General features: G+C 36.0%; 1 protein-coding gene across 21 annotated transcripts in view; it reads right to left on the bottom strand.

Moving 5' to 3' along the window:
• The window catches only part of RPS6KA6 (ribosomal protein S6 kinase A6), a 200,789-nt gene that overhangs the window by 134,546 nt on the left and 43,910 nt on the right, over nucleotides 1–22,333 (bottom strand). For all 21 annotated transcript variants that reach the window (XR_003033392.2, XR_816881.4, XM_005227922.5 and 18 more), the window contains one exon: nucleotides 2,130–2,246. Coding sequence is in view for 19 of the 21 variants with exons in the window: in XM_005227922.5 (XP_005227979.1) it covers nucleotides 2,130–2,246 (117 nt within the window). In the remaining 2 variants the exon portion in view is untranslated. The remainder of the gene's footprint in view (nucleotides 1–2,129; nucleotides 2,247–22,333) is intronic.

Below are 22,333 nucleotides of genomic sequence, written 5' to 3'. Positions count from 1 at the left end.
ACTTTCATAGGAAATCGTATAAATAAGACTACAGCTCAAAGTTTCTTGGAATTGCTCCTACACTTATCTGATTCACAGCCTTGGCCAAATTCCTGACTAGGTTTGGCATATAACAAGTCCCAACCACACAATGCCTACGCAAATGATGTAATACTGACAAGCAAGTGTTTTCACATCCTAAGAAGGAAAAAATAAGCCACTTCCTTAATATTTCTTCAGTTGATGACCTGCACAAGGGTCACTATTCTGTATTTTAGTATTAGGAATTTTTTAAAAGGGCTTCCATGATATCCTTGTTAAATCAAAGTTCCTGCACAAAGCTGAACGTTCCCTGATTTTTTTAAGGACCACATTGACAACTTGTCAGCATGTTTCTATATTTAGTGTGAAGATGTTATTGAAGATATTTCATTATGTTATACTGTATTTTCTTTATGAAGCTCCATAAGAAAAATTTCTCTGGTCTGTTTGATATATTTCTTAAAGATTCTGTCAATAATCATACAATTAAATGTATCAGCCTCTTTATAATGAGGCCAAAAAATTTGAGGCCATTATACCATGCATTTGTGAACAAGAGAGTTTATTCCTGGCTTCAACTCATCTTTCCTGTTCTAATTTTTCTGCTTCCATCATCATCCCCACTTATTTTTATTTTCTTTAGTATTCATTTATGAAAGCCTTAAATCCTTTCTGGAACAAAGCTGGATATAAATAAATACACATATGGATAAGTGTGTGTGTGTATCAAATAACAAGACAGATACTTTCAATGGCTTGAAATGTTTGCCTGGTGAGATTTTATTTAAGTCAATATGCAAGCATTTATATATTGGGGATATAAAAGAAAATTCATCTCTGTTCTTCTAAAATTAACATCATAGAAATAGTATGTAAAATATTTTTTTAAAATACTGTACTTTTAGTAACTTTAAAAAATAAAGGTATTCAGTATGCACATGCCTCCTCTACAGGTCAGTTCTATAAATACACTCCCCCCACCACACACACAGATACACACATCTATTAAAAGCTCCTTCTAGTTTTACTCTCCCCCAGCATAACTATTCAAGTCCTGTCTCCTTGTCATCATATACCTCTTGTACCAATTCACTACCAAACAATAATCCACCTCAGTTTGTCCTTTTTGTGTCCTGAAAAATGTTTCTCTATATTTTACATGTTGTATTTTATACTGCACAGATATCAGATTACTTGACAATTAACGTCTACTTTATATTCATCAATGTTACTTTAAAAGTGGTATACACAAACCCGGTGTTCAATAATTGTCTTTCTTTTAAAATATTTCAGAGTATAATAAAGAAGCAATGCTCAACTGCCTTACTTTCCTCTTTGAAACTAAATCTCAGCCACCCTAAAGTTAGAAATTAGTAGTTTTCTCACTATCTTCCTTCCCTTAAACTGCTGTTGTTGCTGTTTCCTACATGCTATTACTTAATACCTGTATGTAATATTTTTTGTATCTTATGCTAGGTATACAAAACTCAGGAACCAGATCTACAAACTTCTTTACTAATAATCATGTATCAGTAAGCACTGAATAACCAATTTTAATAATGAGTGTCAGAGTTTGTCCTCCTCAATTTTGCTTTTTCCCTTGAAATTAAAGCCCTTTGAAGGTAGGAGTTTTATATAATCCCTAAATTACCCAGTACTTCCCATAGCTGTACATTCACATATTTTTTATAACAGATGATAAATTAACAATTCATGCATTCATACATGAATTGATACATGCATTCTGACTTCTGTGATAGAGCTAAGGAAAAAATCACCAAGAGAAAGCTGAGATCATGACAGCATGTGAAGAGAGAAAGAAGACCTGTTTTACAAAACTCAAACTTTCTTGATTTAGGCAGCAAATAAATAGCATGTTATATATTGTCCTTGAGAAATCAATTTTCCCAGGGGATTAGAAAACATGACAGAGAAATATAAAGAAATGGGATTTAAAAAACAACAGAAAAGGAGTGAAATTAGACCTTCCTTTGGATGTATCATTTGATAATTTAGAAATGGCAAATTTACCAGATTTCTACCTATGCGTTCATTTTTTTGCTAAATGTTTAAAAGAAAAACAAATGAGGGAAAAAAGCATTCATTACCTTTCCAAAGGATCCCTGACCAAGAACTTTGAGCAACTCAAATTGCGCAGGGTCTGCTTTCTCATATCCTTCCTTAACATGATGAGTAATAGGGATTTCTTTAACAACTCCTTCATCCTGTAAAAAGAAATCCAAGCAATACTCAAATATAGTTACAGCATCTTATGATTAGCTCCATTTAGAACCAGAAATCACAACAGAAATAATTTAATGTCTAACTCCTTCAATCTAGCACAGAGTTTAATGGGCTACTGCTGCTGCTGCTGCTGCTGCTAAGTCGTTTCAGTCGTGTCCGACTCTGTGAGACCCCAAAGACGGCAGCCCACCAGGCTCCCCCGTCCCAGGGATTCTCCAGGCAAGAACACTGGAGTGGGTTGCCATTTCCTTCTCCAATGCATGAAAGTGAAAAGTGAAAGTGAAGTCGCTCAGTCGTGTCTGACTCCTAGTGACCCCATGGACTGCAGCCAACCAGGCTCCTCTATCCATAGGATTTTCCAGACAAGAGTACTGGAGTGGGCTGTCATTGCCTACTAGCATCCCCATTTCCTGGGTTTTGTAACACACAGATAACACCACACCTCTATAATTTCATGCAAACAGAAGCATACAAAATCTGTGCTTCAGCTTCTGTTTCAACCAAGTAGAGACAGGAAAAAAAAAAAAATCAACAACTGAAAGAGTCGCCTTTTAAGACCTTCACAAGTACATGCAGAGAAAGTAAAACACCTTGTAAATTGTGACATGACAAAAACTGTGAACCTCAAGAATTCTTTCATTATAATATTTTAAATAGTCAGTGATATACAAATATTTAAATGTCCAGCTATTCATATCATTGGAAAAGAAACTGGCGTGGATAAACAAAATCTGCAAAGCCCAAACATGTTTCCAGGCCATATGCCTACTTTTATTGAAATTTTACATACACTGATAAATTATATGCCAAATATCCTACCAACTGGGTCAGGCAGAAGGCATGCCACCCTGGAACTGTTTCTACCCCTTGATATAGGACTCTATATATCAAGACTACACTCAGGTGAACCGTAATTCTAGCCCCCAGCACAGCAGTAAGGATTAAAAAAAAAAACAAATTTTCAGATGTATTACGTATCACAAAATAACAAGAGCTGGGATATATTATCCGAACTTCTGACTGTATAGGGGAGAAAACTGAGACCCACAGAGTTTAAGTTCACATGACTAGTTAATCACGATGTCTAGAAGTCATGGTAGCTTTCCATTATATTGTATTAATTCGGGTCTGGATGGCAAAAATGTTCTCAATCAATTCACCTTTTAATTAACTCATTAACCAATGGTGACTGTGGCCAAAGTGGACAAGAGTATGGTCCCAAGTAAGTTAGGCTTCATGGTAGCTAAAATAACTACCATGTTATATAATCCAACAGAGTAATTTTAGCTTTACGTATTAGGACTCATTAATCAGTCAGAAATGAAGTATCAGTTCTGAAAAATATGCTCCTGGATGTTCCTTTTTTTAAATATTTACTTTTGATTGATGATTGCTTTACAATACTGGTTTGATTTCTGTCATACATCACCATGAATTAATCATAGGTGTACATATGTCCCCTCCCTCTTGAATCTCCTTCCCACTTCCCGTCCATTACCATCCCTCTAGGTTACTACAGAGATCCAGTTTGAGTCCCGTGAGTCATACTGCAAATTCCCATTGTTTATCTATTTACATATGTTAGTGTATATGCATCCATGCTACTCTCCCCACTCACCTCACCTTCTCCCTCTTCTCCCCGACCCTTGTCCATAAGTCTGTTCTCTAGGTCTGGATCTCCATTGCTGCTCTATAAACAGATACGTCAGTACCATCTTTCTAAATTCCATATATATATGTTAATACATGGTATTTGCTTTTCTCTTTCTGACTTACTTCACTCTGTATAATAGGCTCTAGGTCCATCTACCTCATTAGAACTGACTCAAATGCATTCCTTTCATGGCTGAGTAGTATTCCATTGTATATATGTACCACAGCTTCTCTATCCATTCCTCTGTTGATGGACTTCTAGGTTCCTTCCATGCCCTGGATATTGTAAATACTACTGTAATGAACACTGGGATACATGTATCTTTTTCACTTTTGGTTTCTTCAGGGTACATGACTAGAAGTGGTATTGCTAGGTCATATGATGGTTTTATTCCTAGTTTTTAAAGAATCTCCATACTGTCTTCCATAGTTGCTATATCAATTTACATTCTCACCAGCAGTATAGGAGGGTTCCCTTTTCCCCACATCCTCTCCAATACTTGCTGTTTGTGGATTTTTTTTTTATTATGGCCATTCTGTGTGGTGTGAGGTGATATCTCATTGTAGTTTTGATTTGCATTTCTCTAATGAGTGATGTTGAGCATCTCTTCATGTATTTATTAGCCATTTGTATGTCTTCTTTGAAGAAATGTCTAGTTAGGTCTTTTGCCCACTTTGATTGGGTTGTTTGTTTTTCTGGTATTTACCATTGCAACTAAAAGAATAAAATATCTAGGAATAAACCTATCCAAGGAGACAGAAGAACTATATACAGAAAACTATAAGACACTGAGGAAAGAAATCAAAGATGATATAAACAGATGGAGGGATATTCCACGCTCCTAGGTTGGAAGAATCAATATTGTGAAAATGACTATACCACCAAAAGCAATCTACAGATTAAATGCAATCTCTATCAGATTACCAATGTCATTTTTCACAGAACTAGAACAAAAAACTTCACATTCATATGGAATCATAAAAAACCCCAAATAGCCAAAGCAATCTTGAGAAAGAAGAATGAAACTAGAAGAATAAACTTATCTGATTTCACACTATACCACAAAGCTTCAGTCATAAAGACAATATGGTACTGGCACAAAACCAGAAGTACAGACCAATGGAACATGATGGAAAGCCCAGAGATCACCTCATGCACATACGGGCACCTTATCTTTGATAAAGGAGGCAAGAATATACAATGGGAAAAAGACAGTTTCTTCAATAAGTGGTGCTGGAGGACCTGGACAACTATGTGCAAAAAAATGAAATTAGACTACTTCCTAATACCATACACAAATATTAACTCAAAATGTATTAAAGCCTTAAATGTAAGACCAGAAACTACAAAACTCTTATAAGAAAACATAGGCAGAACACAGTATGACATAAATCATAGCAACATCCCTTATGACCCACCTCCTAGAATAATGGAAACAAAAACAAAAACAAGTAAGTGAGATCTAATTAAACTTAAAAGCTTTTGCATAGCAAAGGAAATTAAACAAAGTGAAAACACAACCCTCAAAATGGAAGAATAGCAAACGAAACAACTGACAAAGGATTAATTTCCAAGATATATAAGCAGCTTGTTCCTGGATGTTTCTTATACATCAAAAGAGTATTTCACAAGACACTTTTAAGTAGCTATGAGAGTGAGTTTCCTCTTTGAAAAGGGGTCTTTTCTGTAAAAATGTTACGGACTTTTTTTAATGCAAATACATATGTTTTGTAACTGACATTTTGTAATTACATTAAAGTATGGCATATCTTTATGCATCTTTGCAATATATGTATACCAAAAGCAACATCAAATTGCATACTCATTAATACTACAATTAGCTGATTTTATACCATATATTATGAATGCAGTAAAAGTCTTCAAAGTATGGACTGTAACAAAAACATAATTTATTGGGAGTTTTCTCCAGTGGAAAGAACACTGGTGGAAAAGTCACAGACTAAGTTTTGCTTCTAGCTCTGTCATTCATAAGCTAAGCAACCTTGGCCAAATCACAAACCACTCTACCTCAGTGTTCCCACATAACAAAAATTACATTAGATTGTTCTTTAAGGTCCTCTCCAAGTCTGTGATATTATATTGAACACAATACAATATTTTTATGTTTAATAAGGCACTTCAGCTTCTGCCACCTTTACAATCATCATTAAAACCTGGGTCATAACATAATTTTTAAAAAATGTTCAGAGCTAAGAAACAGCTATACTCTATCTTACTTAGTTTCACCAAAACTAAGCAAGTCTTTGAATGGAAATGTCTGTCTAATGCCTCTTCTAATTAAAATCCATATATGCCTACCATTTAAAAATGCAATATGTCCTTCGATTTTTAGCAGTATTACACAATAAAATTTCTGACATGAAAATGCTCTAGATTAGCAAAGACTTTTCCCAATAGACAGCCACCATATAAGAGCTTATTACCTTGTCTTACCCACTAGACAGTGAGCTTCCTGTATCCGGTAATATCACATTCAACTCTGCATTCTTAATGCTTAGCACAATAATTGTTTGACCTTATGGGAGTGGACAGTCCAAAACAATCCAACCAATTTCATAAAATGGGAATGGAAAAAAACTTACTTTTAAGAAGAAAGATTTTAACTTTGTAAAGGTAAAATCAGTAAGAATCTTCAAAATTATCTTTAATTACCTTTTAAAAAAACAGAAAAATATGTATGAAGAATTTATTTTTTAAAATACATAAAGGAAATGGGGAAAAAGCAGATTCATTCAGAATAATGGAATTATGTCAAATTTGAATAGAACTGACTTTGTGATAACAATATATCTCAATTTAATAATATAAACATTTTTTCCTTAGAGTGTGAGGAATATAAATAATTTTCCATATTATTCATGATCAGTATTTTTTTTTTGGCCAGGTCATGTGGCATGTGGGATCTTAGTTCCTCAACCAGGCATTGAACTCATGTCCCCTGCACTGGAAGCATGGAGTCTTAACCACTGGACCATCAGGGAATTTCCCATGATTCATATTTTTATTATACTGTGCTATACTCAACATAAATAAAGGGCATAATGACCCCAGAATCTGTACTTTTAAAAATTGCTGATATTAACTTATTGACTGGCCATCTGCCTTTTATAGATATATGTTCCCAGACAAATAGCTGTAAGTATTAATTACTAAATTATGGCTAGTTTGCCTTTTAGACAGTAATTTACAAATGTTTTAGTTTTTTAAAAAATTACTTTTAGAGTATTTATTCAATACACAAGTGTGGGTCACACCCTAAGAGATTATGGTTCATTAGAACTAAAAAGGGAATTCAGGCATATGTATTTTTTAAGGCACTCCCCTGGAGGATGAAATGGCCACCACTCCAGTATTCTTCCCTGGAGAATCCAATGGACAGAGGAGTTCAGCAGGGGTTACAAAGAGTTGGACACGACTGAGCAACTGAGCACCAAGATATATATAGTTAGATAACATGTGCACAAAAATACACACACACACACAATTGGCTAATTACTACAAAATTATTTTAGTATCTGTATGCAACAAGCTTTTTGGCTTTGTCAAATTATCTCTACCCTTCCATGTCATCACTTCCAATTCCGGTCTTTCTTATTTCATCTGCTCCCTGCCCTATTATTGTCTATTACCCAACACTTCTCAGCTTCCCCAAGGTTACATTTATTAATGCTCACTATTTAAATGTTCTCCCCCCTGCCATCTTCAACCCTCCTTCCTTCCTCCACCTCACTTTTCTTCTGGTTCTATACCATTCTGAAAGCTTGAGAGTGGCAGCAATTTAACACAAAATAAGGTAGTAATGAACTTAGTGATCCATTTTTTTCCTAAGAGTGAATCATCTTTGAAAAAAATTTTCCTATCTTGGTATAATAATGTTGTATTATTATTATCTTATCTTCTCATGATACTTAGCTTCTCATAATACTCTTTTATTCTTTATTTACTCACTCAAAAAAATCAAGAACACTCATAAAGCACATGCTATGCATTAGTTACTAAGCTATATACTGGGACTTGAGGACTTGAGGAAAGCGAATGCTATCAGAAATATCATTTTCCTTAACAAGACAAAAAGGTATATAATATTTAATGGGCTGAAACATGGCCCCTCAAATACATATGCTGAAGTCCCACAGTACCTCAGAATGTAACTGTATTGGAGATAGGGTCTTTAAAGGTCAATAGGGTGGGCCTTAGTCCAATATGACTGGTGTTTTTATAAAAGGAAGAAATCAGGGCACAGATACACACACAGGAAAAAGCACGTGAAGGCACAGGGATCTACAATTCAAGACAGCTGTCTACAAGTCAAGCAGAGATGCCTCTGAAGAAACCACTCCTGACAACATCTTGAACTTATAGTCTCCAGAATTGAAAGAAAACAAATTTGTTGTTTAAGTCACCTAGTATGTGGCACTTAGTTATGACAGCCCTAGAACACTAATATACAGCACCTAATTTTAGTTAATCTGCATTAAAAAAGTTGGTAATGCAAAATTAAGATTTAATAACTTTGAAATAGGGATTACTATTCTTTCCAACATCAAATGACAAATTTTAGGCAAGGATAATTATGAGTTAGAAATTTTTTTTTGGAACATCGTAGTGATTATTGATAAACAGAAAAACTATAAAGGTTCAACTGCAAGCAAAATAGTATGTTCTGACATTTAAAATTTGTGATCATGTTTTTCAATTTAGGGAGCCAATAATGTTTTAACACTGGAAAAACATACTGATAAAGTATAAAGCAAACTACCAAATACACTACTGCTCCATTTTTTGACAACTGATTTTACTAGGAGGAAGAAATCACATGTTAATCAGAAGGAGAAAGATCTGATAACAATCTATTAGGAAACCATACTTCTATTACAACAGTTTCATAGGACTGTGGAACTGAGCATTGATATCTCCAAAAAACACATCAAAACAAAAGAAGAGAGATTTTTAAAGTCTAAATTTGGGGTTTTAATGTAATAAAGCAACATCCACTTGTTTGCTTTATTGGTGGGTTGATAGGCTAGTTTGATCAATCTGAAATTTCAAGAAGCACTTAAACTACAGATCTGTTAAAACATACATGCAGAAATCTGGAAAAGAATCTTGATGTACCCTTGTCACAGAGTGAATAATCCAGGATCACTGTAAACCAAATCAAGTATCATCATACTTCGAAATAAGAATAACAGCAAAAATGTAAATGTCAAAACACCACTAGAGTGGACTAAAACAGATCAGATGATGTACATGTTGGAAAGTAATTGTAGAACACTTAGCCTTGCAAAATTGTATCAATTTGTATTGGTGACTGAAAAACAAGTGTGGCAAACTGGTTCCCACCTAGGTCAGTTTATTCTACTTTTTTTATTAGAATTGGCTCTTTAGTTCCCTCATACATAAAATGGGAATAACCCTGCCCAAACCATTTCAGATCTTGGTTATAAGATTCAACTAAGAAGTTTGAAAACCACAAAACATCTATAACAATTAAAGTTATTAAACTTATTTGTACTATTAACCTTTGCATACCTCATGGTGCAGCATGTTACTCCACCTTACAGTAGTTGGCCATTAGCATTTAGTTGAACCGTAATTTTCTTTAAGAGTTTTGTGAGTTTGTAGTATAGTGGCTCCATTAAAAAAAAAAAAAAAAGGTGGGAGGGGAATATATGAATAAAAAGCAGAAGCAAGCATCAACTTTGAAAGGGAAATACTGAAGCACAACAAAGCTCAATGGAAAGATAAACAGAAGAAGGAAAAACAAACCATATAAGAAAAAGGCACTTCAACTTAACATATTCCCCACTTATGGCTACATATAAGTTTAAGTAAAACACACTTCTGAGAGAGTATTTAAAGGATTCTTATAAGAGAAACATGTCAATAATGGTTTTTAAAATTAGAAATTAGGGCTTAAAAATATCAGGAATCAGTTTTGTCCTTTTGAATATATATTTTCAGTTAAATGTAACATCTACATCTCTGTAATAAAAATGTAAATCAATTTAAAGTCTTTTGAAAAGGGGGGATTAGCTCAAGATGGAAGAGTAGAAGGATTACTCTCACCCTTCCTGTGAGAGCACTGGAATCACAACTAACTGCTGAACAACCATCAATACAAAAACGTTGGAACCTACCAAAAAAGATACCCAAAAACAAAGGAGAAACCACAGCAAAATGGAAGGAGGGACACAATCACAACAGAATCAAATCCCATACCCACCAAATGCGTGACCCACAAACTGGAAAACAATTACACCACAGAAGTTCTCCCACTAGAGTAAAGGTTCCCAGCCCTCTGTCAGGCTTCCCAACCTGGGTTCAACAATGAGAAGAGGAATCTCCAGCATCTGACTTTGAAGGCCACTGGGATTTGACTACAGGAATTCAGCAGGACAGGGGAAAACAGAAATTCCACTCTTAGAGGGCACACACAAAGTCTTATGTGTACAAAAGGTAATAACCCCATAAGGGACCAGGTCAAACTGATCTGCTAGTATTAGAGGGTCTCCTGCAGAGGTGAGGGGTGGCTGTGTCTCACTGCAAGGACAAAGATGCTAATAGCAACAGTTCTGGGAAAGATTCACTGGCATGAGCCCTCCTGAAGGGCACCATTAGCTCCATCAAACAACTTGTAGGCTCCAGTGCTGGCCAGTGTCAGGCCAAACAACCAACGTGAAGGGAACAAAGCTCCAGTCATCAGCATACAAGCAGATTAAGGTTCTACTGAGTACAGCCTTACCCAATAGGGAAACAAAACCCAACTGTACCTACCACCAGACCCTCCCATTAGGAAGATTCCACAAGCCTTTTATATAGCCTCATCTATGAGTAAACAGACACCAGAAGCAGAAGAACTACAATCTTGAACTCTGTGGAGCAAAAACCACAACTGAAGTGAGTTAAACAAAATGAAACGGCAAAAGATTATGTCCCAGATGAAAGAACAATATAAAACCCCAGTAATCAACCAAGCGAAGTGAAGACAGGCAACATTCTGGAAAAAGAATTCAGAAAAATGATAGGGAAGATGATCCTGGATCTCAAAGAAAGAAGGCAAGGACTGGGAAGATGTAAAAAATGCTCAAAGACCCAGAAGAACTAAAGAACAAACAAACAGAGATGAACAACACAATAACTGAAATGAAAAATACTTTAGATGGAATCAATAACAGAATAACTGAGTCAGAAGATAAGTAACCTGGAAGACAGAATGGTAGAAATTATTGTCATGAAACAGAATAAAGAAAAAAGAATGAAAATAAATTAAGACAGTCTAAGACACCTCTCGGAGAAGGCAATGGCATACCACCCCAGTACTCTTGCCTGGAAAATCCCATGGATGGAGGAGCCTGGCAGGCTGCAGTCCATGGGGTCGCTAAGAGTTGGACACAACTGAGCGACTTCACTTTCACTTTTTCACTTTCATGCATTGGAGAAGGAAATGGCAACCCACTCCAGTGTTCTTGCCTGGAGAATCCCAGGGGTAGGAGAGCCTGGTGGGTTGACGTCTATGGGGTCACACAGAGTTGGACACGACTGAAGTGACTTAGCAGTAGCAGCAGCAGCAAGACACCTCTAGGACAACAGTACACACACCAACATTCACATTAGGAGGGTCCAAGGAGAAGGGAGAGAGAAGGACCTGAGAAAATGTCTGAAGAGATAATAGCTGAAAACATCCCTAACATGAGAAAGAAACAATCACCTAAGTCCAAGAAGTGCAGAGTCCTAAGCAGGATAAATCCAAAGAGGAACATGCCAAGATACACAATAATAAAATTGACAAAAATTAAAGACAAAGAAAAAATATTAAAAGCAACATGGGAAAAACAAAAAATAACATACACAGGAACACCGATAAGGTTATGAGCTGATTTCTCAGCAGAAACTCTGCAGACCAGAAAGGAGTGGCAAGATATATTTAAAGTGATAAAAGGGAAGAATCTACAACCACGAATACTGTGTTCAGCAAGGCTATCATTCAGATTTGATGGAGAAGTCAAAAACTTTTCAAAGAGCAAAAGCTAAGAGAATTCAGTACTACCAGACCAGCTTTGCAACAAATACTAAAGGAACTCCTCTAGGTGGGGAAGAGACCAGCAACTTAAAAAACTTTGTACACATATAGACTGCTATATCAAAACCTCATGGGAGCAGCAAACCCAAAAACTACAATAGATGCACATATATAAAAGAAAAGGCAACCCAAGCATAACACAAAAATAACCATCAAACAAAAAGAGAAAAGAATAAAACAGGAGAAGAAAAAGACCTACAAAAACAAACCCAAAACAATTAAGAAAATGACAGCAAGAAGATACATACCAGTAATTACCTTAAAGGTAAATGGATTAAGTGCTCCAGCCAAAAGACAGAGACCAGCTGAATCAATACAAAAATAAGACCTGTATATATGCTGTCTACATGAGACAGACCTACCTCAGATCTAGGGACACATACAGAGTGAAAGTGAGGGGACAGAAGAAGGTAGTCCATGCAAATGGAAATCAAAAGAAAGCTGCAGTAGCAATACTCATATCAGACAAAATATACTTTAAAATGACTATTATAAAAGACAAAGAAGGACATTACATAATGATCAATGGATCAACCCAAGAAGAAGATATAAGAGTTGTAAATATATATGCACTCAACATAGGAGTACCTCAGTGTATACAGCAAATACTAACAGCCATAAAGAGAGAAACTGACAGTAATACAATGATAGTAAGGAACTTTAACACACCACTTTTATCAATGGACAAATGATCCAGACAGAAAATAAGTAAGGAAACATAGGCCTTAAATGACACATAAGACTAGATAGACTTAACTGATACTTATAGAACATTCAATTTAGAAGTAGCAGAATACACATTCTTCTCAAGTACACAGGGAACATTCTCCAAGACTGACTACATGTGGGGCCACAAAGTGAGCCCTGGTAAATTTAAGAAAACTGCAAGCATATCAAGCATATTTTCTGACCAAAACACTATGAGATTAAAAATAAACTACAAGAAAAAACCTGTAAAAAATCACAAACACCTGAAGGCTAAACAACACGCTACTAAATAACCAATGGATCACTGAAGAATTCAAAGAGGAAATCAAAAAACACCAAGAGACAAATGAAAATGAAATCACAACAATCCGAAACCTATGAGATGCAACAAAAGCAGTTCTGAGAGGGAAATTTATACCAATAAACGCTTACCTCAAGAAACAAGAAAAATCTCAAATTAATAACCTAACCTTACAACTAAAGCAAGTAGAGAAAGAACAAACAAAACCCAAGTCAGCAGAAGGAAAGAAATCATAAGTTTAGAATAGAAATAAATGAAAGAGAGACAATGAAAACAATAGGAAAGATCAATGAAACTAAGAGCTGGTTCTTTGAAAAGATAAAACAAAATTGTTAATCCTTTACCGGGATCATCAAGAAAAAAGGGGAGAGGATTCAAATCAATAAAGTTAGAAATGAAAAAAAAGAGACTACTACAAATAAATATGTGCTGATAAACTAGACAAACTAGAAGAAAAGGATAAACACTTTTGACAAAATTCAAAATCCGCTTATGATCAAAACTCTCAAGAAAGTGGGCAAAGAGGGAATATATCTCAACATAATAAAGGCCATCTACAACAAACCTACAACTAACATTATACAACTAAACCTACAACTAACATCATACTCAATGATGAAAAGCTGAAAGTTATTTTCTCTAAGATCAAAACAACACAAGGATGTCCACTCTCAGCACTTTTACTCAACATAATTTTGGAAGTAGTAGGTAATGCAATCAGAGAAGAGAAAGAAAGAAAAGGAATCCAAATTGGAAAAGAAGTAAAACAGTCACTATGTGCAGATGACATGATACTATACATAGAAAAGCCTAAAGACACTATGAGAAAACTGTTAGAACTCATCAATGAAATTGGTAAAGTTGCAATTTACAACAGAATGTGGCATTTCTATACATTAACAATAAAAGATCAGAAAGAGAAATTAAGGAAACAATCCCATTTAGCATTGAAACAAAAAGAATAAAATGCCTAGGAATAAACCTACCTAAGGAGACAAAAGACCTGTACTTCTAAAACTATAAGATGCTAATAGAAGAAACAGAAGATAGCACAAACAGATGGAAAGAAAAACCATGTTCTTGGACTGGAGGAATCAATACTGTGAAAATGACTATACTACCTAAGGCAATCTACAGATTCAATGCAATCCTTAAGAAATTACCAATGGCATTTTTCACAGAACTAGAACAAAAAAAAATCATAAAATTTGTATGGAGACACAAAAGACCCTGAATAGCCAAAGGAATCCTGAGTGATGGTGGGGGGTGGTGGGGGTGGGAGGACCTTGACTAATCAGGCTCCCTGGCTTCAGACTATATTATAAAGTTATAGTCACCAACACAGTATGGCACTAGAACAAAAACAGACATATAGCTCAGCAGAATCAGATTGAAACTCCAGAGATAAACCCACACACCTACAGTCAATTAATCTATGACAAAGGAAGGAGTCAAGATTATAAAATGGTGGAAATACAGTTTAATCAACAAATGATGCTGGGTAAGCTGGAAAGCTATATGAAAAAACTGAAATTAGAACTTCCTTTAATACCATACACAAAAATAAGCTCCAATTTTAATTTAATATCTAAATGTGAGACCGGACACCATAAACCACTTAGAAGAAAACATAAGCAGCACATTCTCTGACATAAATTGAGCAATGTATTTCAATCCATCCCCAGAGCAATAAAAATAAAAACAGAAATAAACAAATGGGGCCTAATTAAATTCAAAAGCTTTTAAACAGCGAAGGAAATCATAAACAAAACAAAAAGACAACCCACAGATTGGGAGAAAATATTTGCAAATGATTTGACTGACACTGCATTTGTCTCCAAAATTTATGAACAGCTCATGGAGCTTAGCATCATGGAAACAAACAACCCAAACAAAAAATGGGCATAATACTTAAATAGATGTTTTTCCAAAGAAGACACACAGATGATCAAGAAGCATATGAAAAGACGTTGAACATTGCTATTTATTAAAGAAATGCAATTCAAAACCACAATGAGTACCAACTCACACCAGCCAGAAGGGCTATCAACAAAAAATCTACAAAGAGTAAATGTTGCAAAGGGTGTGGAGAGAAGGGAATCCTCGTACACTGTTGGTGGGAATGTAAATTAGTATAGCCATTATGGAGAATAGTATGGAGGTTCCTTCCAAAACTAAAAATTAAGGTAACATATGACCCTGAAATCCCACTGCTGACCATATATCCAGACTAAAACATGACCCAAAAGGATATGTGCATCCCACTGTTCATTGCAGTACTATTTACAACAACCAAGACATGGAAGCATCCTAAATACCCATTAACAGAGGAATAGATAAAAGAATGAAATAATGCCATTTGAAGCAACATGGATGGACCTAGAACTTTTCATACTGAGTGAAAAGTCAAACAGAGAAAGAGAAATATCATATGATATTGCTTATAAGAAGAATCAAAAAGAAATGATACAAATGAATTTACAAAACAGAAACAGACTCACAGATTTAGAGAAGGAGTTTATGGTTACCTGGACAGAAAGGCTCCTCTGTCCATGGGATTTCCCAGGCAAGAATAATGGAGTGGTTTCCATTCCGTTTTCCAGCAGATCTTCCCAACACAGGGACTGAATCCATGTCTCTTACATATCCTGCACTGGAAGGCAGGTTCTTTACCAGCTGAGTCACCAGGGAAAGGGTGAGGAAAAGGGATAGTTTGGGCCTTTGGGACTGAGATGTACACACTATCATATTTAAAGTAGATAACCAACAAGGACCTACTGTATAGCACAGGGAACTCTTCTCAATATTATGCAACAACCTAAATAAGAAAATAATAGACATATATGTGTGTATGTATATAGATATATAGATATACATATAGATATATAGATACACATATACAAATAGCTGTGAAAAGAATAGAAACTAAAGGCAAAGGAGAAAAGGAAAGATATACCCATTTGAATGCAGAGTTCCAAAGAATACCAGGAGAGATATTAAAGCCTTCCCCAGTGATCAATGCAAAGCAATAGAAGAAAACAACAGAATGGGAAAGACTCGAGATCTCTTCAAGAAAATCAGAGATCCCAAGGGAATATTTCATGCAAAGATGGGCACAATAAAGGACAGAAATGCTATGGACCTAACAGAAGCAGAAGATATTAAGAAGAGGTGGCAAGGATACACAGAAAAACTATATTAAAAACATCTTCATGACCCAGATAATCACAATGGTGTGATCACTCATCTAGAGTCAGAATCCTGGAATGTGAAGTCAAGTGGGCCTTAGGAAGCATCACTATGAACAAAGCTAGTGGAGGTGATGGAGCTATTTCAAGTCTTAAAAGATGATGCAGTGAAACTGCTGCACTCAATATGCCAGCAAATTTGGAAAACTCAGCAGTGGCCACAGGACTGGAAAAGGTCAGTTTTCATTCCAATCCCAAAGAAAGGCAATGCCAAAGAATGCTCAAACTACTGCTAATTGCACTGATCTCACACGCTAGTAAAGTAATGCTCAAAATTATCGAAGCCAGGCTTCAACAGTACATGAACCGTGAACTTTCAGATGTTCAAGCTGGTTTTAGAAAAGGCAGTGGAACCAGAGATCAAATTGCCAACATCCAACATGGAAACTGCCAACATGGAAAAAGCAAGAGAGTTCCAGAAAAACATCTATTTTTGCTTTATTGACTATGCCAAAGCCTTGCACTGTGCAGATCCCAACAAAATGTGGAAAATTCTTCAAGGGATGGGAATACCAGACAACCTGACCTGCCTCTTGAGAAATCTGTATGCAACAGTTAGAACTGGACATGGAACCAACAGACTGGTTCCAAATCAAGAAAGGAATATATCAAGGCTGTATATTGTCACCCTGCTTATTTAACTTATATGCAGACTACATCGTGAGATATGCTGGGCTGGATGAAGCACAAGCTGGAATCAAGATTGCTGGGAGAAATATCAATAAACCCAGATATCCAGATGACACCACCCTATGGCAGAAAGCGAAGAAGAACTAAAGAGCCTCTTGATGAAAGTGAAAGAGGAGAGTGAAAAAGTTGACTTAAAGCTCAACATTCAGAAAACTAAGATCATGGCATCCGGTCCATCTCCTCATGGCAAAAAGATGGGTGAACAGTGGAAACAGTGACAGACTTGATTTCTAGGGGCTCCAAAATCACTGCAGATGGTGACTGCAGCTATGAAAATAAAAGACGCTTGCTCCTTGAAAGAAAAGTTATAACCAAACTAGACATCATATTAAAAAGCAGAGATATTACTTTACCAACAAAGGTCCATCTAGTCAAAGCTATGGTTTTTCTAGTAGTCATGTATGGATGTGAGCATTGGACTATGAAGAAAATTGAGTGCTTAAGAATTGATGCTTTTGAACTGTGGTGTTGGAGAAGACTCTTGAGAGTCCCTTGGACTGCAAGGAGATCCAACCAGTCCATCCTAAAGAAAATCAGTCCTGAATATTCATTGGAAGGACTGATGCTGAAGCTGAAACACCAATATTTTGGCCACCTGATGCGAAGAACTGACTCATTTGAAAAGACCCTGATGCTGGGAAAGATTGAAGTTGGGAGGAGAAGCGGATGACAGAAGATGAGATGGTTGGATGGCATCCCTGACTCAATGGACATGAGTGTGAGTAAACTCTGCGAACTGGTGATAGACAGGGGGGCCTGGTGTCCTGCAGTCCATGGGGTCACAAAGAGTAAGACATGACTGAGCAACTGAACTGAACTGAAACATCTATATGTATATGTATGTGTGTATATATATATATATGTGTGTGTGTGTGTGTAACTGATTCACTACACTGTACAGCTAAAACTATCAAAACATTGTTAACCTACTATACTCTAATATAAAATAAAAAGTTAAAAAAGATTCAGAGACTAAAAATGTTGCTGAGTTTGTGCTAATGAAATCAACAAATCATCACCTTTGGAAATTCCTAGAATACTATTCTATGCTATGCTAAGTCTCTTCAGTCGTGTCCAACTCTGTGTGACCCCATAGACAGCAGCCCACCATGCTCCTCCGTCCATGGAATTTTCCAGGCAAGAGTACCGGAGTGGGGTGCCATTGCCTCCTCTGTCCTAAAATACTAGTAGCATTAAAAATACGTATTTTATTTGAGAGAATAATAAGCATTCCATACAAACTTTAAGAGAAATGCAAATAAAAACTACAATGTGGTGTCATCTTACACCAGTGAATGGCCATCATCAAACGTTCTACAAACTATAAATGCTGGAGAGGGTGTGGAGAAAAGGAAACCCTCTAAAACTGCTGGTAGGAATGCAAACTGGTACAGTCACTATGGAGAACAGTGTCGATATTCCTTAAAAAACTGGGAATAGAACTGCCATACAGCCCAGCAATCCCACTGGTGGGCATATACTCCAAGGAAACCATCACCAAAAGAGACACATGTACTCCAGTATTCATTGCAGCACTATTTATAATAGCTAGGACATGGAAGCCACCAAGATGTCCATCGGCCAATGAGTGGATAAGGAAGTTGTACATATACACAATGGAATATTACTCAGGTATACAAAAGAATACACTTAAGTCAGTTCTAATTAGGTGGATGAACATAGAGCCTATTATACAGAGTGAAATAAGTCAGAAAGAGAAAGACAAATACTGTATATTAATGCATATATATAGAATCTAGAAGGATGCTACTGATGATCCTATGAACAGGGCAGCAAAGGAGACACAGGTGTAAAGAACAGACTTTTGGACTCTGTGCAAAAAGGAGAGGGTGGGATGATTTGAGAGAATAGCATTGAAACATATACATTACCATATGTAAAATAGATGACCAGTGCGAGTTCGATATTTGAAGCAAGGTAACCAAAGCCAGTGCTCTGGGACAACCTAGAGGGATAAAGTGGGAGGGATGTGGGAGGATAGGGTGACACATGTATACCTATGGCCAATTCATGTTGATGTATGGCAAAAGCCATCACAATATTGTAAAGTAATTATCCTCCAAATAAAATAAATAATTTCTTTAAAAAGTGAATATAAACGGTTCAAAAGCTACCAAATATGATCATGCTTATTTTGACAACATAAAAAATTAAGTCATGTCAGTCATCTACTAAAGAAGAATCCTAACATATTTTTTCTAACCTGGACAGTGTTCAGAGAAGTATAGGACTTAGGTGGTGAAATATCAGATATCTTTTACTAGTGACCTATTACTGAATACTTACCAAATGTAAAGGCTGTCTTGAGAAATGGAACAATTCTTCATAACAAATCTAGATTTATTAAAACTACATTAACTATAATTCAGCTTTGCTAATCATATGCTAGATATACAGAGTGTGGGAAGCATTTTATTTAATTTTGCTTGTTTTAATTGAAGAAATCTATGACCATGAAAGTCTACAGCTACAATAAATGAGATGTAGCAGACTGGCTATCTAAATTAACCAAACACAAAACAGCATCGGGCCACATAGGCAATAATATATAAAGCTCAAATTTGAAAAATACTGTTTAAAGAATCTGTACATCATAGAGCAGTCTCTATAACCCACCATCATTTTTTTAAAGCCAATCAGAAAAAGACACAGCTGCCAGAATCACATTGGAATACGTGACCACAAACCCCCCACTAAAACAATCCTATATATGAAAACATTAAAAAGATGGATGAATAATTTATATTGTTAGTGTTTCTTATCACCCATATCATTTAATTGTCACAAAACAAATGTCTAAACTATCACACAGCAAAAAATACATAATGTTTTAAATCCAGAAAACTTAGGCCACAAATTAAATCAAATCCTTGAAAGTGATTCTAGGTGCTTTATTTACCAAAATTTTAGATTCCCCTTTCTGGCCACTGAAGTTGATTGCCTAATATAAATGCCATTAGAATCCAACACTATATTTTTACTGTCTTTCCATTAAAACTATAGGTCTTGCCTCATGTTTTAAAAACAATTTTATTAGAGTACAGTTGACTTACAATGTTGTGTTAGTTTCTGCTCTACAGCAAAGTGAATCAGCTATACATGTACATATACCCACTCTTTTTTAGATTCTGTTCCCACATAGGTCATTACAGAGTACTGAGTAGTTTTCTAGTAGGTTCTTGGAAGGCAGCTATGCTCACCACTATATCACCAATGCACACTCTAGTTGGTTCTTATTAGTTATCTATATATAAGAGTGTGTATATGTCAAATCCAATCTCCCAATTTATCCCTTCCCATTCTTTCCCCTTTGGTAACCATAAGTTTGTTTTCTATATCTGTGACTCTATTTCTGTTTTATAAGTAAGTTCATTTGTACCACCAGCTTTAGTTAAAATTAGTATTTAACTATAACCCTGTGTATGTGTCTATGTGTTTACATTGGCTACACATGTACACATGCATACATACATATACACACATACAAACATCTTTTCTTCCTCCTGTGGTGTGGCATGGTATTTTCCCGCTAATTTATTAATACTAAAATATACCCTTCCCCATTACCTTTGTATTTACTTACACTCTTTTATAAATTTCCAACATGAATATTACTATGCCTTAGCCCATATGATCTGTAGATACAGCTCGATATGGTTTTGGTATAAGTTTACATTTAATTATACTAAAAATTAACATAAGTTATTATGTAAATTACAAAAGCTAAAATGACAACATTTTACCTCCCACCTTGTTAAACAGAACTGATATAATTGTTACATCATTAGTATCTGCAGAGAAAGCTGATTTTTGCATAGACCATTTCAAAAGAGAGTGTTGGACAAACCCAACTTAAATCTCTCTGCTGGTTTCTGAGAAAAATTCACTTTAACCAATTTCAGGGGTATAAAAGACATGAAAGATGATTTTATACAAAACTAAAAAAGAAAAGAACACTGTTTTCCTTATTTTCCACGTCTTTGCATCTGCACAATGCACAACTGACCTAATATGAGGCACACTGGGTCATTAAGTCTTGATTCTGCTACCTGTTAGTCTTATGGCCTAGTATAAATCACAGTAACTTCTACAGGTCTCAGTAGACTTATCTATACAATGAAGGTATTATAGAATACAATGTCTGAGTCTCCTTCCAGGTTTAAAAGAACTACAATTCTATGACACATATCACAGAAATGATAATCAAAATATCAACATCCATGAGGATGTCTACTTTAGTCAAAAAGTACAAATGGAAGTGTTAGTTGCTCAGTCATGTCCAACTCTATGTGACTCCATGGACTGTAGCCCTCTAGGCTCCTCTGTCCCTGGGATTCTCCAGGCAAGAATACTGGAGTGGGTAGCCATTCCCTTCTCCAGGGGATCTTCCTGACCCAGGGACTGAACCCGGGCCTCCTGCACTGCAGGCAAAATCTTTACTGTCTGAGCCACCAGAGACCCTACTTAAGTCAGACACTCCCTAAAATCTTTTTTTTTTTTTTTTTAAGTTTCAGCTGATTTTTAAATTTTTTTAATATAAATTTCTTTATTTTCATTGGAGGCTAATTACTTTACAATATTGTATTGGTTTTGCCATACATCAACATGAATCCACCACAGGTATACACGTGTTCCCCATCCTGAACTCCCCACCCTCTTCCCTCCCTGTACCATCCCTCTGGGTCATCCCAGTGCACCAGCCCCAAGCACCCAATAACATGCATCAAACCTGGACTGGTGATTTGTTTCATGTATGATATTATACATGTTTCAATGCCATTCTCCCAAATCATCCCACCCTTTCCCTCTCCCACAGAGTCCAAAAGACTGTTCTATACATCTGTGTCCCTTTTGCTAGCTCATATACAGGGTTATGATTACCATCTTTCTAAATTCCATATATATGCATTAGTATACTGTATTGGTGTTTTTCTTTTTGGCTTACTTCACTCTGTATAACAGGCTCCAGTTTCATCCACATCATTAGAACTGATTCAAATGAATTATTTTTAATGGCTGAGTAATACTCCATTGTGTATATGTACCATTGCTTTCTTATCCATTCATCTGCTGATGGACATCTAGGTTGCTTCCATGTCTTGGCTATTATAAACAGTGCTGTGATGAACATTGGAATACACGTGTCTCTCAATTCTGGTTTCCTCGGTGTGTATGTCCAGCATGGGATTGCTGGGTCATATGGCAGTTCTATTTCCAGTTTTTTAAGGAATCTCCACACTGTTCTCCATAGTGGCTGTACTAGTTTGCATTCCCACCAACAGTGTAAGAGGGTTCCCTTTTCTCCACACCCTCTCCAGCATTTATTGCTTGTAGACTTTTAG

This window comes from Bos taurus, chromosome X, assembly GCF_002263795.3.
Source record: "Bos taurus isolate L1 Dominette 01449 registration number 42190680 breed Hereford chromosome X, ARS-UCD2.0, whole genome shotgun sequence".
NCBI lineage: Eukaryota > Metazoa > Chordata > Mammalia > Artiodactyla > Bovidae > Bos > Bos taurus.
Note: the sequence above shows the minus strand (reverse complement) of the source record. Positions and strands in the feature narration are given on the sequence as shown.